Here is a 14,156-nt window from a genome sequence, read left to right on the forward strand (position 1 = left end):
GCATGGTCAGGAACTCCAGTTCATCTAACATCTTAGAAGGGAGTGGGGAGGAGCTTTTCACAGCGATTGAGCTAAGCAGTGTTAGTTACTGGGCCCAAGCACCAGTCCTTTTCTCCAGGAATTCTTCTTCCAAAGAACAGACTTCCTGTACACAGACAGACTCAAACCCAGGGAATATTCTGTGATTTTTCTGTACTTGCTTCACATCCCTCAAGGCTGCAAGTTTGGGAGAAGCCATTCTTTCACATTTGTAATCTTGTAATTGCTCGTTTTTAAGTGCTTAACGCCTTTGCTATTAGAGAATGTCCCTATACAGGGGGCTGGACGTCAGAATACAGAGTCAGGCTAGCGGCTAATTGCATTTAAGTTCTTTCTCTCCGAAGGAAAGGGCAGTGGTGTTTTCCCTAAAAAGAAACCTTAAATTGGGTCCCTCGTGTTCAGTCTAAAGCCTGCAAAGAAACAGATGGGGAGGACGGGGGCGGCAATAGTTAACTATTTGGACTGTGCTCTGGCTGGAGCCCTTGGCTACAGCCTGGCGCTGGTCTCTGCGCAAGTGCCCGTCCCACCCACCCCGGGTTGTGGGTGCAGGCGGACAGCCGTCTCAGTCTCCCCCAAGCCGCTGAGGCGAGCTTCTGGTCGTGAGAGATGCAGATGAAGCGGTGTGAAGGGTTGGGCTTTTTTTTTTGTTCCTAAAAATGCAACGAACAAAAAAAAAAGTACAACAATCCAAACCCAACCATCTTCGTCGTGCGCCGGCTTCCTTCCCAGGCGGCTCCACCGGGAACCACGCCGCCTCCTGTCGCCCGCGCTCGGCCGGCGCCCAGCCCGCGGGTCCGCGCGATCCGCGTCCCCGGCCCGGCGCCCCGGGCACGGCGCCCCGCAGGCGCGCGCAGCCCTCTCGAAGCGAGCGGAGCGCGCCGCCGGGAGCCCGCCCCTCGGCCCCGCGCGCCGCGCGCGCCGGCGGTTGCAGGCGGCGGTTGGAGATACCGGAAGGGCTCCCGCCTCCCCTCACCCGCGGCCTCCCTCCCCGGGGGAAAGGCGAGCCCCGGGAGGCGGAACAAAGGCGCGGCTCGGCGGGGGAGGCGGACCGAAGTGCCGGGGGAAAGAGGGCGTCGGGGCGAGGCCCGTCGGCGCCGCGAGTCCATTTTGCAGCCGTTCCCGCCTCGTAAACGCGCGGTACCCGCGGCCGGAGGACTGGCGGCTGCGCGGCTCCCGGCGGCTTCCCCTCCACCGACCCCGGGAGGTCCGAGATAAGTACGCGCCGGCCGGCCTCTCCTGGGGAAGCGGGGTGGGGACTTGCCCTGGCTGGGCGGGCACCTGCGTGCGTGGGGGCTGGCGGAGAGCTCAGTCTGAGCTCTGGTCTCCGCGGAGAGCAGCCGGGCCCGGTTACCGGAGGTGGGGGGAATGGCGTGCGGGTGGGCGGCCGGGGCCTGGCCAGCGCGGCCGGGCTGCAGGAAATCTGCTCCGCTACCAAGCGCTCCTGGCTTCACCGCCGGCTCCTCGGGGTCGCCTACAAAAGAAGAGGCGACCGTGAACCAGAGTCGGAGCGCGCGACCACCACCCTCTGGCACTAGGCGTGGGGAGGCTGCCTGGTGCCGGGGGAGGGCGCCCTAGCCGTGAAGCTCCTTAGCACAAAAGATCGCCAGGCTCTCCCAGGCTCCTGGCTTTTTCACCAGGTCCTTGCCGGCTGGCTTTATTTGTGGGGGGATGATTGGAAAAAAAATTGAGGGTCAAGACTAAGGATCCTGTGCAGATAAATGCATAACACTCTTCTTTGTTCTTTCTTTGCAATAGCCTCATTTTGATTACCAGTCACGACCTGAAGAAAAAACAAACCAAAACCTGATTGCTTTGCCTTGGGAACCAGTAACCCTGACCAATACTCCTGGCTTGCAAGTGACAGAGGTAAACTACTTTTCCCTACATTAAGCAAAAAAGCACCCAATTTCTTCAGGCCCAGAACCTTTCAAAATCGAACTCTGTCGAGATTATATGTTCCCACCCTCATAAATGGTCTTTGTTCGTTTCATATTTTGTCAAAACCCAGAAAAATAGATTCAATACTTAGACATTCTTTAAATGACAGTTATTTGAAACATAATCCAAAGATTTGTATTGCAAAGGAAGAGAGGCTACAACAACTTTTGGTTTTAAATAGGGTTTGTCTTTTTTTTTTTCATTTCCTGTGTCACTGCTGCTTGGGTTTGTACAACAGGGCTTGAGTTTTCTGACCCTATAATAGGTATTTTAAAAGCAGAATTTCTTTTACATAACCAGTCCCTGTGGTAGAACTTGATGGAGTTGTTGATTAACTGGTTATACTTCTGTCTTGCACAGTAAGAAGATATATTTCTTCATACTCTCCTGTCTTTCCCTAAAAATACTTTTTTTTTTTTTTGGCACCAGCTGACATACTAAGCCTCTCTGGCAAGTCTTTCTGTAACACCAGGTTATTTTTATTCTCTACATGTATTGGTTACCTGGCCCTACTTCTGCCATAGCTGTTAAGCTATGCCCATCTCCACCAATGGTGCTTTGCACCTGGTATGCTATGTAACACTTTGCCCTCCCTTGAAATTATAGTTCAAGAGAGTCCAACTGTCTTAGGACTTTTCTTGGTTAATACACTATGCTCTAACTCATGCTCACTGTAAATGTGTAGTTACAGTTTTTACAGTATCTCTACACATGTTAATTAAATCACCTTACAATGATGTAGGTCAATAGTTTACAAGATTGTCACACATTACTTAATCTTTCCAAGAACATGAGGTAGGTATAAAAATCCTGATGCCATAAAGGGTAGAGCTAGTGCTTGGAAAGCTAGGTAGTTAGATGCAGTTTCAGTGCTCTTTACCCTTCTTCACTGGAGAATCTGTTACAACCTACTTTGTAAAAATTATAGCATTTTAGAAGGGATTTAGAGAACTCATGATTAGATGTCTCCATTTAACAAGTGAGGATCCTGAATTCTTGACCTACTTTTCGGATAGTGCTGCTGCTGCTGCTAAGTCACTTCAGTCTTGTCTGACTCTGTGCGGCCCCATAGACGGAAGCCCACCAGGCTCCTCGGTCCATGGGATTTTCCAGGCAAGAGTACTGGAGTGGGGTGCCATTGCCTTCTCCGTGGGATAGTGCTGAGGTCTCATAATTGGACAACTCAGGTCCTATGCCTTGCTTGCTGTGTACAGTTTGCAGGGTGGGGTGGGGCTCAGTGTTTTCACTTGTAAAGTTAGGTGTTTAGCTAAATGATCGCTAAGAGCTAAAATGTTTTTAAGCCCAGTATTTTATTCTTACCCCATAACTTTTAGCACCATGTACTATATATTGGTGATATGCAGACACATACTAATATTAACTGCCTTAAACAGTTTTATACTTTAAACTTAGGTAGGTATGGTAAAATATGCCTTTTTCTTCTTCTCTGGTTTTTTTTTTTTTTTTTTTTACTAAGCTCTATAAAAGTATGGTTCTGTTGTAAGGTCAGGAACTACTTGGAGAGGTGGAGCACCATCATACATCATTGGTCAGAGTGCAGAAAGTGGTATACTCTTTTCTAGAGGGAAAATTGACGGTTTTTTCAGGAGCCTTGAGAATGTTTCTACTCTTTGACTCACCTGACAATACACTTAAAGGAACCATTTAAGGAAATAATTAGAGTGTTGGACTAAGACTTTGCTACATTGTTCATTAAAATGTTATAATCCCCCCAAAATAAACAGTAGGAAATAGCATATCCATAAGATGATCATGTTTTAAACGAATAGGGGAACAATAGGGGAAATGCAAGTAATAAAATAAGTGGGAAAAGTGGACACAGAGTTCTGTTACACTACCAGTTCTGTTAAAATATGGTGTACATACACACAAGATTGGAAGAAATATGCCAAAATAATGTTAGAAGAAATACACCAAAATAATCATAATGGTTATTTCTTGGCAATGTGACCATGGGTAATTTTTTCCCCTATATTTCCTGAATTTTCTGTAATCACAAATTATAATTTTAGAAAAACAAAATCCACATGTATGGATAACCTCTCCAACATTAGTATGGTGTCAGCTTTCTATGTTCTTTTGTAAGGCATTTCTTACATCTTGTATGATAATACCTCTGTAAATGTCCTATATTTTGGAATTTAGGGCAGGAATGGATTTTTTACTATTTCATCTTTTAAAACAGCATTAGATGGTTGGATTGTCCATTTTTGTATTCATGAAAGACACTGCTGCTTTCATTACCTTGCCTTGAAACTCTCAGGTACTGGAGGAATAGCACCCCTAACAGGTAACCAAAAACAGGTGTCCTTTGACATGGAGAATAGTTACACTCCAGTCAAGCCCTTGAGGGAATCCAAGCAGATTCCCTTAATGTGGATGCTTTCTAATTCATTTGCATTATAGATGTGGATACATTTCTAAGGAAAAGTGGAACTGAAAATTTTTGCCGATAGTTTAAATCGTCTTTCCGTGGAATAAGCACCACAAGTGTATCCTATTTGGCAATAGCCTGGCCAACCCTTCAGAATTCCCAGAGGAGCTCTCTTTGTTCCCCCGAATATGTGCAGATACTGAATAGGAGGGTGGAGTGTCAGCATAGTGAATAGACTATAGCCAACCTGGAAACTGCTTAAAGTTTAGCATTATCAGCTTTCTATTTGAAATATTTTCTAGATGAGTTTTACTTAGAATAAACTGTGTATGTAATTCTACACTGAACAAAGGGAACTTGGTTCAGACCAATTTTATTGGTAGGTAGTACTGATCAGTTGGCCACAGAATAACCTTTTTCTCTTGGCGCAGTATTACACACTAAGTGATTTTCACTTACCAGATAGATCTAGCTTGCTGTGTACTGAAGTGACAGTACTTTTCTGAAAGCTGGTATTAACCTCAAATGCAGGGCTAGATGATGAAAACTTTCAATAGATACCAATCTGTTGGGGATAATAATTTAGGCTAGTGATTGCCAAGTTTATTGTTGCAGAAGAAGATTTGTTCTAAAATTTTTTTCACCTTCATTTAAACCTCTTTACATTTATTTGGGAGATAAGAAACCAGACACGTCTGGTTCATAACCAGTTCACGTCTGTTGGTAGTTCCAATTTAAGTTAATTTTAACTCTTAACAGGTAAAGATAAATAATCTGAATCTGGTTGGTACCGGACTAGGAGAATAATTTAGGCCATATGTTATGTTTCCTTGAAATTCAGACCTTCATTTTATTCTAATTGATTGCATCTGGGTGGGAGAGAATGGGCTTTCATACCATTAGATATCCTCATAGATTTCTAAATAGTTGTTCATAAATAGGAGAGTGATACCTGATCTAGCTCATAATCCTAGAACTATTGATTTAATGCTACTGATTAACAGGGTTACAGAATAATATCTTGGGTGACTATCAGGTGAGAGAGAGAAGGTGTGAGATAAGGAGGGAATAAGAGGAAATCAAAAAGATTATGTTTCTTGAAGTAGAATGGGGAACATGAGATAAAAGAAGAATAAACAAGAGTCAAGGAAAAAGAGTGGCATAGAGAAGAGAATGAAGGAAAGGAAAAAACTAATTTTTCCCAAGTTTGTCTAGACTATGAAGGTAATGACCTAGTTTTTGGTTTTTGAGATGTCATTTTAGTCCAAAAACTTGTGAACTTTCGGAGTAGGTAGGGCTTCTAAGCTGCTAGACCTTCTGTACTAGGTTTATTTTGCCCTAATCAGGAATTCTATTAGAAATACAGTGGAGGAAATTTTACTTATTATTACTTATTTACTTATTACTGCCACTTATTCTAGGACAGTGCCAGAAAAGGTAGGTTACTTATGTCTTATATGGCCACAAAGGTAAATTATATGGTGTTTGCAAGGGCCATGTAACAATTAGATAAGCTATTTTAGATACTATATGTGGTATATTTTCATATTCCTTTTTTAAGTTATCAGAAATTTTGTTTTTTTCTTAATCTCACAATATCCTGTTTGGATCATGTTTTGGCACAGTCTCTAAAAGCCAGAATGAAGTGTTAATAACATACTGATAAAGAGTACTTAAAAAAAAAACAACTTGGTAAATAGTTTTCATATATTATTAGATAACTTTCAAAACAGTTTTTCAGTGAGGAGAAAAACTAACATGTGTAGGTGGTTTGTCCAAGGTCATAGATTGAGAGCAAAATGAGTATGTCAGTCTACTCATAGGCCTGGATCCAGACATTTCCAGTAAGATACTTTTTATTTTATAAAAGATAAAAAAATTTATGAAGCTTATTGTCAGCTAGTATTTCTGAAGTTTTACCTTTTTAGCTCAATATGATTTTCTTATAACTGGTCTCACTGTTAATTTTTTTTTTCCAACTTTTGTGAAAATTTTCAAATATACTAAAAATTAAAAGTACACTGCAATAGATATCCTTATATCCTCCACCTAGATTCAGTTATTATTAATACATCTTTAGTAAGTTTCAAGAAACCATTTAGTGGATCTCATACTAAATTATCAGTATACTACTTGAAAATAAGATTAACTAGTGGGATGAGAGGATGTAAGTTTTTTAAAAGGTGAGCTCTTTTATTCTATACTTTGTTTCAAAATAAGGTTGATTGATGACTGGCTGTTTAGTAGAGTTCACATAATTTAGTTTTGTCTGTGAAGTGAGTTTCAGTATTTTCTATCTAGTTACTTGTTAGGTATTTAGATACTGCTTTGAAATTTCTGAATTCAAAGATCAAAGCAGGATGGAAATCGGTTTAAATTTCTAAGATATAAGGTATAATCTTTTTAATCTCTAATGGGATTTGGAAAAAAAATTGGATATTATTTTGAACTTTATATTGCTGTCAACTAATGAAGTGCCAAGATTTAATAGGAAAGGTTCTTTTAATTAAAAGGTTTTATTAAAATTATCTTTTAAGTGAATAAAATGAACACCTCTTCATTTATAATCATTTTGAGTTGATCATATAAAAACAAAAAGGCTCCCAGGAGGGAGAAGTCAACTTTTACTTGTGTTTTATGACTCCTTTCCTTTGGGTTGTGTTAGTCCTCAGTCATGCCCGACTCTTGCGACCCCATGGTCTGTAGCCCGCCAGGTTCTTCTGTCCATGGGATTCTCCAGGCAGGAGTGCTGGAGTGGGTAGCCATTCCCTTCTCCAGGGGATCTTCCTGACCCAGGGATTGAACCTGGGCTTCCTACGTTGCAGGCAAATTCTTCACTGTCTGAGCCATCAGGGAAGCCTGTAACTGTTAGCTTTTCTATCTTTTAAAATATTCTGGTTGTTGTATTAAATACTCTTGTTGCTATTAATATATACCCACTCAAGGTAGTATTGATCAAACAGTTTTTGTAGTCTTCCTTGAGTGGATATTTTGAAAGTTTGCTTGAAAATAAATCTGTGGTGGTGTTTTACAACTGCATTTGTCAAAACTCATAGAATTATGTACCAAAAGGAGTCTTACTCTCTGCAAATTAAAAAATATTTTAAAGTATAAATACAGTAGACAAATGAAGTTGAAAACCAGAGGAGGTGGTAGGTAACTAGTTATATATTCAGCTACTTTCTTTGTTGGTATAGAACTTGGGAGATTTTTAGGAATTCCTTGGCAGTGTGATGGTTAGGACTCTGCGATTTCCTTACTACATGCCCAGGTTCAATTCCTAGTCAGGGAACTAAGATCCCACAAGCTGTGTGGAGCAGCCAAAATAAACAGAACTTGGGAAGTTTTGATTCAAAATAAGAAATGAATCTTGGAAGACTTGTTTGCCTTTGTATACCTAGTTTGAGATTGGTTAAGTTGAAATTTTATGACTGGTGAACAGAAATTTTGTTCACATAATAAAGTTTCTTGACATCTATATTTGTCCCCCAAAAAAGGGGACGTATATTTTAGTTTCGTTGAAGAAGTAAGCTCAGGTGATTTATTTAGATTTTTATGTTAGCATACTTTTAAGAAAAGAATCTGTAAGTTCCTTTACTGTCAAGCATACCCTTCTCTTAGTGAGGCTAAAACCCTTTTTGTTTTCCTTTAAAACTTCAAAGGCAGCAAACTTGCCGTGGTTTCTTGGGTTGTTAGGCTAATATATCTCAGTTTTCTCTAAAAGTCAGCTAGGGAATTGGTCACAGAGTTTTGACATAAGGTTTTGAGTATAAAGCTAAGAAAATAAAATTGTTTTAATGTGGATTAAAGTGAAAGTCTTTAAATTATGAACTAAAATTTATAAGTTGTATCACTAAAAGTGGAACAACAGGATCTACTATGGTTTTGATGCAATTTTTTTAGAAAAGGGACTTTCCAAATTACGTTTTTCTCTGGTTCATTTTAAGAGCTGTAAATTGATTATGGCTTTGGGATGACTATTATTTCTAAATTTTCCTGTGTGTGACATTTTCCTTTTTTCTTTTTGATACTTGATTGCCTTAAAATTCTTCTTGGCCTCTATTTCAGTATCCTCGGTTTTTTTCAAAGTTTCTTTGTCTTGGGTGCCTTTCCCTCCTCCTCATGACAAAACTTGGTCTCCTTTGTTCTTCCTGTTAGTTGTTTAAAGTGCTTAGATAGGATTCTCTGGAAATACTAACCTGGCAAGGAAGAGTAAATTAGGTTTATATAATTCTAGGTGAAACATGTTAGAGAGCAGGGGAGGTGACAGAACCAGGACTAGTGGTGGAAGATCATGAAAAGTTTTCTTTCTTTGCTCTAAAGAGAGTGTTCTATAACTGCTTGATAACCTTTCAGCACACTAACCTCAGTCTCGGAAGCCATTCTCTTTCCAGTGCTTTTCGAAGATTATTTGATTTGTCATGTCACAAAAGATTTTTCAGAAAATAAGCTCATCACCATTTTTGCCATATAACACTGAAGTCTGACAGAATACTCTACTTCAGTTCTACATTGTTGTTTAGTTGCTAAGTCATGTCTGACTCTTTGCGACCCATGGACTGTAGCCCACCAGGCACCTCTGTCCATTGGATTTCACAGTCAAGAATACTGCAGTGGGTTACCATTTCCTTGTCCAGGGGATCTTCCCAATCCAGAGATCAAACCACTGAGCCACCAAGGAAGCCCCAATTCCACATATATATGTATTATATATTTACTATACATATATCTCTCACAACCTAAGACCATAAACTAGTTAGTCCTGCAAGTTCAGCTTATCTTTTAAGTCTTCTACATTGTAGGTCCAATTGTGATTCTTTAAATTACTGTCAAAAGGTTTACTTACTTTTGGTTATAAGATGACATAGAGATTAGTAGACCCTATTTTATTTATTTATTTATAAATTTTATTACTTTGGTGGTCATATAAATACTGAAGGATATATTTATCTTAGTAAACTGAATGGGGACATATTTAGTGCTATTTTTGTTTCTGAAACTTTAGGGATAAAAGATTTAAAATATACATTTTTAAAAGAATAAACTTGAATTGAGAATTAGTATTCTCTAGTTCCGAGGTCTCAAATATTTTGGTCTCAGGACCCCTTTACACTTGAAAGTTGAGGCTCCCAAGAGCTTTTATTTACATGTGTATTTGAAATTAAAACTGAGAAAAAATTTAAGGTAATTCATTTAAAATTATGATAAACCTATCATGTTAACATAATTTGTGAAAAATAACTTTTCAGAACAGTTGTGAGAAGGGTGGCCTTGTTTTACATATTTAGAGATCTCTGTCAAGAATCGCCATTTAGTAGACAACAATAGGAATCTTTTCTGTATCTCTGCATTACATCTGTTACAATCAGTTATTTTGGTTGAAATATACAAAGAAAATCCAATTTGGCTTGGCACAGATACGTAGTTGGTGAAAGGAGGAATATTTTAATGCCCTTTTTGGAAAACTATCACTCTTCTTTGATACTATACCAAAACTCAACAAGGGGTAGTTTCTTAAAAGTTAGTTGAAGTATGAAATCTAAAATCATATTTTTTTTAACATAATTGGCCTTTTGATCTTTTACCCAGGCATGACCTGTAACATGCATTGGTGATTTGAACCAGTTAATTTGTAGTGTAGATCTCCAATGCATGCATGCATGCATGCTAAGTCGCTTCAGTCGTGTCTGACTCTGTGACCCTATGGACAGCAGCCCACCAGGCTCCTGCGTCCACAGGATTCTCTAGGCAAGAATAGTGGAGTGGGTTGCCATTTCCTTCTCCAGTAAATCTCCAAATAGTGACATATTTCATTATACAAAGATCTCTGTCGTAAAACAATACGCATGTTAATATTACCACTTGTTTCATTAGAAAAGTCTTCAATTAATGGTAAGCTATCAAGCTCTTTTAAGTGGCAACTATGTTTGCCAGAATCCAGTTTTCACTTAAAAATTCAACTTTTTATCATTGGCGAGAAACACTGTCATTTGTTTGCCTTGAAGTGATGGGCTCATTTTGTTTGTTTTCAGAAAAATGTCTGCCAGATACTTAAGTCTCCATACCCACAGTCTGTCATTCATTGTTTCAAGTATAAAAACGGTGTTCCCTGAAAAAAGCAGCTGATTAGCTTGTGGCTAAATTGCCTAATTGCTTTTCCTCCAGACAGTATCTGCTGGTATGCAATAGAAATACTTTGTGGTTACTTCATATTTTGTTATATGAAAGATTTAAAAAGACATGTACACAAGGATTAAGATTTAGTACAATGAATAATTTTTACTGTTTCATCAAGAACATTCTAAAATGAAACTGGCTGCCCTCACCTTTGCCCAGCTGTGGGTATGTGGTGGTGAATACATTAGGAATCCAGTTTGGGGCTACCTGTGGTCTTGTTCGGTTCCTGCTAAGGCCCCAGCTGTGTCTGCTTACCATTGCTTTTTTAATGGCGCAGTGTCAACACTGCCAAAGGTAAACAGCATCTCAGTATTACTATGAAAATAGTATTGTCCTCACAGGTGCCTTGGAAGAGCCTTAGGGAGCCCAGGTTTCTCCCCATTGCATCTTGAGAACTGATTGCTCCAGACAGTGCAAACAGCTTTGATTACTGTCCCAGTGGTTTTGAAAAATACCCATTTAATTCTCTAGGGAAGAATGAATTGCAGCTCTCATTTTATGTTTTTACCCCTGATTTTAATAATTGTAATCTTGCCTTTGAAATAGGAAAATTTGCCAGTTTTTAATAAAAGTCTCCATGAGAGAACATGCTTGGATTTATATCTCTGCTTCTTTCTTTAAATAGCATACCATTTTATGATTGTGGGCCCAGACTAAAGAGCTCATTCTGCTCAGACACTGAGTGGCTTTGTTTCTGACAGCTAGTAGTCAGCTCTGCTTTAAAGCAAGCATTTGGGCCCCGCTGGCTCCACTTGCAGTCGTCCCAGCCCTCGCCCTGTCTCAGCCAATGCCTGCTGTTGGAGAGCCCACACAAAGGCCTTGTGTACCGGGAGCCCCACTGATAAGGAGTGTGTTCTAGTCCCAGCAGATGAAATCTGCTTTGGTGTGCATTCCCGTCCCAAATTTCTCTTATTTTCTTTGTTTGACCAGTTATTTCTGTGACAAGAGCATTTTTTAAATGGCTGTGAAGATAGTTTCTTCTAATTATTTCATAGTCCAAATGGAGGGGATTCCTGATGTAAAATAAAGTGTTTCTCTCTCTCTGGTAGGAGATGTGATGGAGCTGCTTGAAGAAGACCTCACGTGCCCAATCTGTTGCAGTCTGTTTGATGATCCCCGGGTTTTGCCTTGCTCACACAACTTTTGCAAAAAGTGCTTAGAAGGGATCTTAGAGGGGAATGTGCGGAATTCCCTGTGGAGATCCTCTCCATTTAAGTGCCCCACGTGCCGGAAGGAAACTTCAGCAACAGGAGTCAATAGCCTGCAGGTTAATTACTCCCTGAAGGGTATTGTGGAAAAGTATAACAAGATTAAGATCTCTCCCAAAATGCCAGTGTGCAAAGGACACTTGGGACAGCCTCTCAACATTTTCTGCCTGACTGACATGCAGCTGATCTGTGGCATCTGTGCGACTCGGGGTGAGCACACCAAGCACGTCTTCTGTTCTATCGAAGATGCCTATGCTCAGGAAAGGGACGCCTTTGAGTCCCTCTTCCAGAGCTTTGAGACCTGGCGTCGGGGAGATGCCCTTTCTCGCTTGGATACCTTGGAAACTAGCAAAAGGAAGTCTCTACAGTTGCTGACTAAAGATTCAGATAAAGTGAAGGAGTTTTTTGAGAAGTTACAACACACGTTAGATCAAAAGAAGAATGAAATCCTGTCTGACTTTGAGACCATGAAACTTGCAGTGATGCAGGCCTATGACCCAGAGATCAACAAACTCAACACCATCTTGCAGGAACAGCGAATGGCCTTTAACATTGCTGAGGCTTTCAAAGATGTGTCAGAACCCATCATATTTCTGCAGCAGATGCAGGAGTTCAGGGAGAAAATAAAAGTCATCAAGGAAACTCCTTTGCCTCCCTCAAATTTGCCCTCAAGCCCTTTGATGAAGAACTTTGATACCAGTCAGTGGGAAGACATAAAACTAGTGGACGTGGATAAACTTTCTTTGCCTCAAGACACTGGCACGTTCATTAGCAAGATTCCCTGGAGACTTTATCCGTTATTTGTGGTGGTCATTCTACTTGGCCTTCTCATTTTCTTCAGTCCCACCATGTTCCTAGAATGGTCCCTATTTGACGAAATCGCAACTTGGAGAGATAATCTTTCAAACTTTAGTTCCTACCTGCCTAGATCAGCTGATTTTGTAGAACAATCAGTTTTTTACTGGGAACAGTTGACAGATGGGCTTTTCATTTTCAGTGAAAGATTGAAGAGTTTTACTTTGGTGGTGCTGAATAATGTGGCAGAATTTGTGTGTAAATATAAACTATTATAAAATCTGTTTCAAGTACATAGTTCTGTGTCTTTTGTTAGAAATTGTTAGAATAGAGTGATAGTTCAGATTTGATTAAGATTCCAGTCAGATATTGCCCTCTAAAAGTATTCCTTTCAAAAATAATGTCTTATACATGTTGAAATTAGGTAGCATAAAGATAAAAGTGAAATTTAATAGTTTAGTCTCCAGCCCTCCTTCCTTTTTAAGGTGCTTTTGAAATTAGCATCCTATCCCCAGTATCGGTTATGTTTGTGCTATGAAAGGGGGTAAGAGAGTACATGATTTAATATTGTATTGATGAGGTAGTGTAATAATGATTGTTTTTAAGCATGTAATAAAGACTACTCTTGTAAAGCAACTGTTTTTTGTTTTTTGAGAGTGAGCATTCTTTTAAAAAGGAATAAAATAAGATGGATTGAATTTGCAGCTTTTTCTGCAGAGGGTTGATTTCCTTTTTCAATACAATGTAAATCTCATGTAAACAAAAACTGGCATTTTCTTATGCTAAGCTGACATTTTTAGGAGGGTGGAGATTTATTTCAGCTTGCCTTTTATCTGCTTTTAGGTTTTGTAAATTTATCACCAAAGGAATTTGGTGGTAAACTACAGAAGTGTTAGTGACTGTGTAAGCCAAGGCATGGGTTAAAAAGAACACATGGCAAAAGCAGGAAGTGAGAAGGCCTCCTTTTTACTGGCAACTAAGTGTTGTTCCAAAATATAATGGCAACTGTACAACCAACCAATCCATTTGTTTAAAAGAACTTTAGTGAGACTCATTTGACAGTAGATGAAGCAGTCTATCAGCTATTACAAAGTGCAAAGCAATCAGCTAAACACTAGTACTGTCCTATCTGCTCACATGAGATAAAGATGCCCTATCTCCCACAGAACAAAAATACGTAATTTTTTTCACCTTGTTTAGGCTTCAGATGAAACCAGGAAGTGTTTCTTTCAGTCAAACTTATTTCTGTTATGGGGCAAGACATTCCTTGACAGCCCAGAGGGTGTTTACCCCAGTACATTAATTTGGTTAAGAGGAGGTAATACAAGCAGGGATGGGAAAAAAAGGGTAACTAAATTTCAAGTACAGAAGAATCTTTGCAGTTATGAGAAGAGTAGTCAACTTAAGCTGCTGGTTGAGGTCAACTGTCAATCTAGGATTTAGCCACTAAATTTCTAAAGGGGTCATAAGAAATTAAGACGTTTCTCTAGAAATAGTGTCTCTGCCATGAGGACTCGAGTAGATATGAGGTGTGGAGAGGCTGAATGGTTTTCTGGTTCCAGAATATATTTTAATACATATTTACAAGAGGTTTTTATGAAGGA

At 39.8% G+C, this 14,156-nt stretch overlaps 1 protein-coding gene across 4 annotated transcripts; it reads left to right on the plus strand.

Moving 5' to 3' along the window:
- Positions 1–962: 962 nt before the first annotated feature.
- TRIM13 (tripartite motif containing 13) lies at positions 963–13,188 on the plus strand. Of its 4 annotated transcripts, none has more exons than XM_015098075.4 (3): positions 963–1,254; positions 1,795–1,905; positions 11,599–13,188. In XM_015098075.4, exon 3 carries the CDS (start codon positions 11,607–11,609, stop codon positions 12,828–12,830), a length of 1,224 nt encoding a protein of 407 aa, XP_014953561.1. In that variant the 5' UTR covers positions 963–1,254; positions 1,795–1,905; positions 11,599–11,606; the 3' UTR covers positions 12,831–13,188. The 4 variants fall into 4 exon arrangements, with proteins under 4 accessions (XP_014953561.1, XP_014953562.1, XP_027829370.1 ...); XM_015098076.4 differs by having other exon boundaries at positions 963–1,243; XM_027973569.2 differs by lacking the exon at positions 963–1,254 and adding an exon at positions 1,347–1,676.
- Positions 13,189–14,156: the final 968 nt, after the last annotated feature.

Source organism: Ovis aries, chromosome 10 (genome assembly GCF_016772045.2).
Source record: "Ovis aries strain OAR_USU_Benz2616 breed Rambouillet chromosome 10, ARS-UI_Ramb_v3.0, whole genome shotgun sequence".
Classification (NCBI taxonomy): Eukaryota; Metazoa; Chordata; class Mammalia; order Artiodactyla; family Bovidae; genus Ovis; species Ovis aries.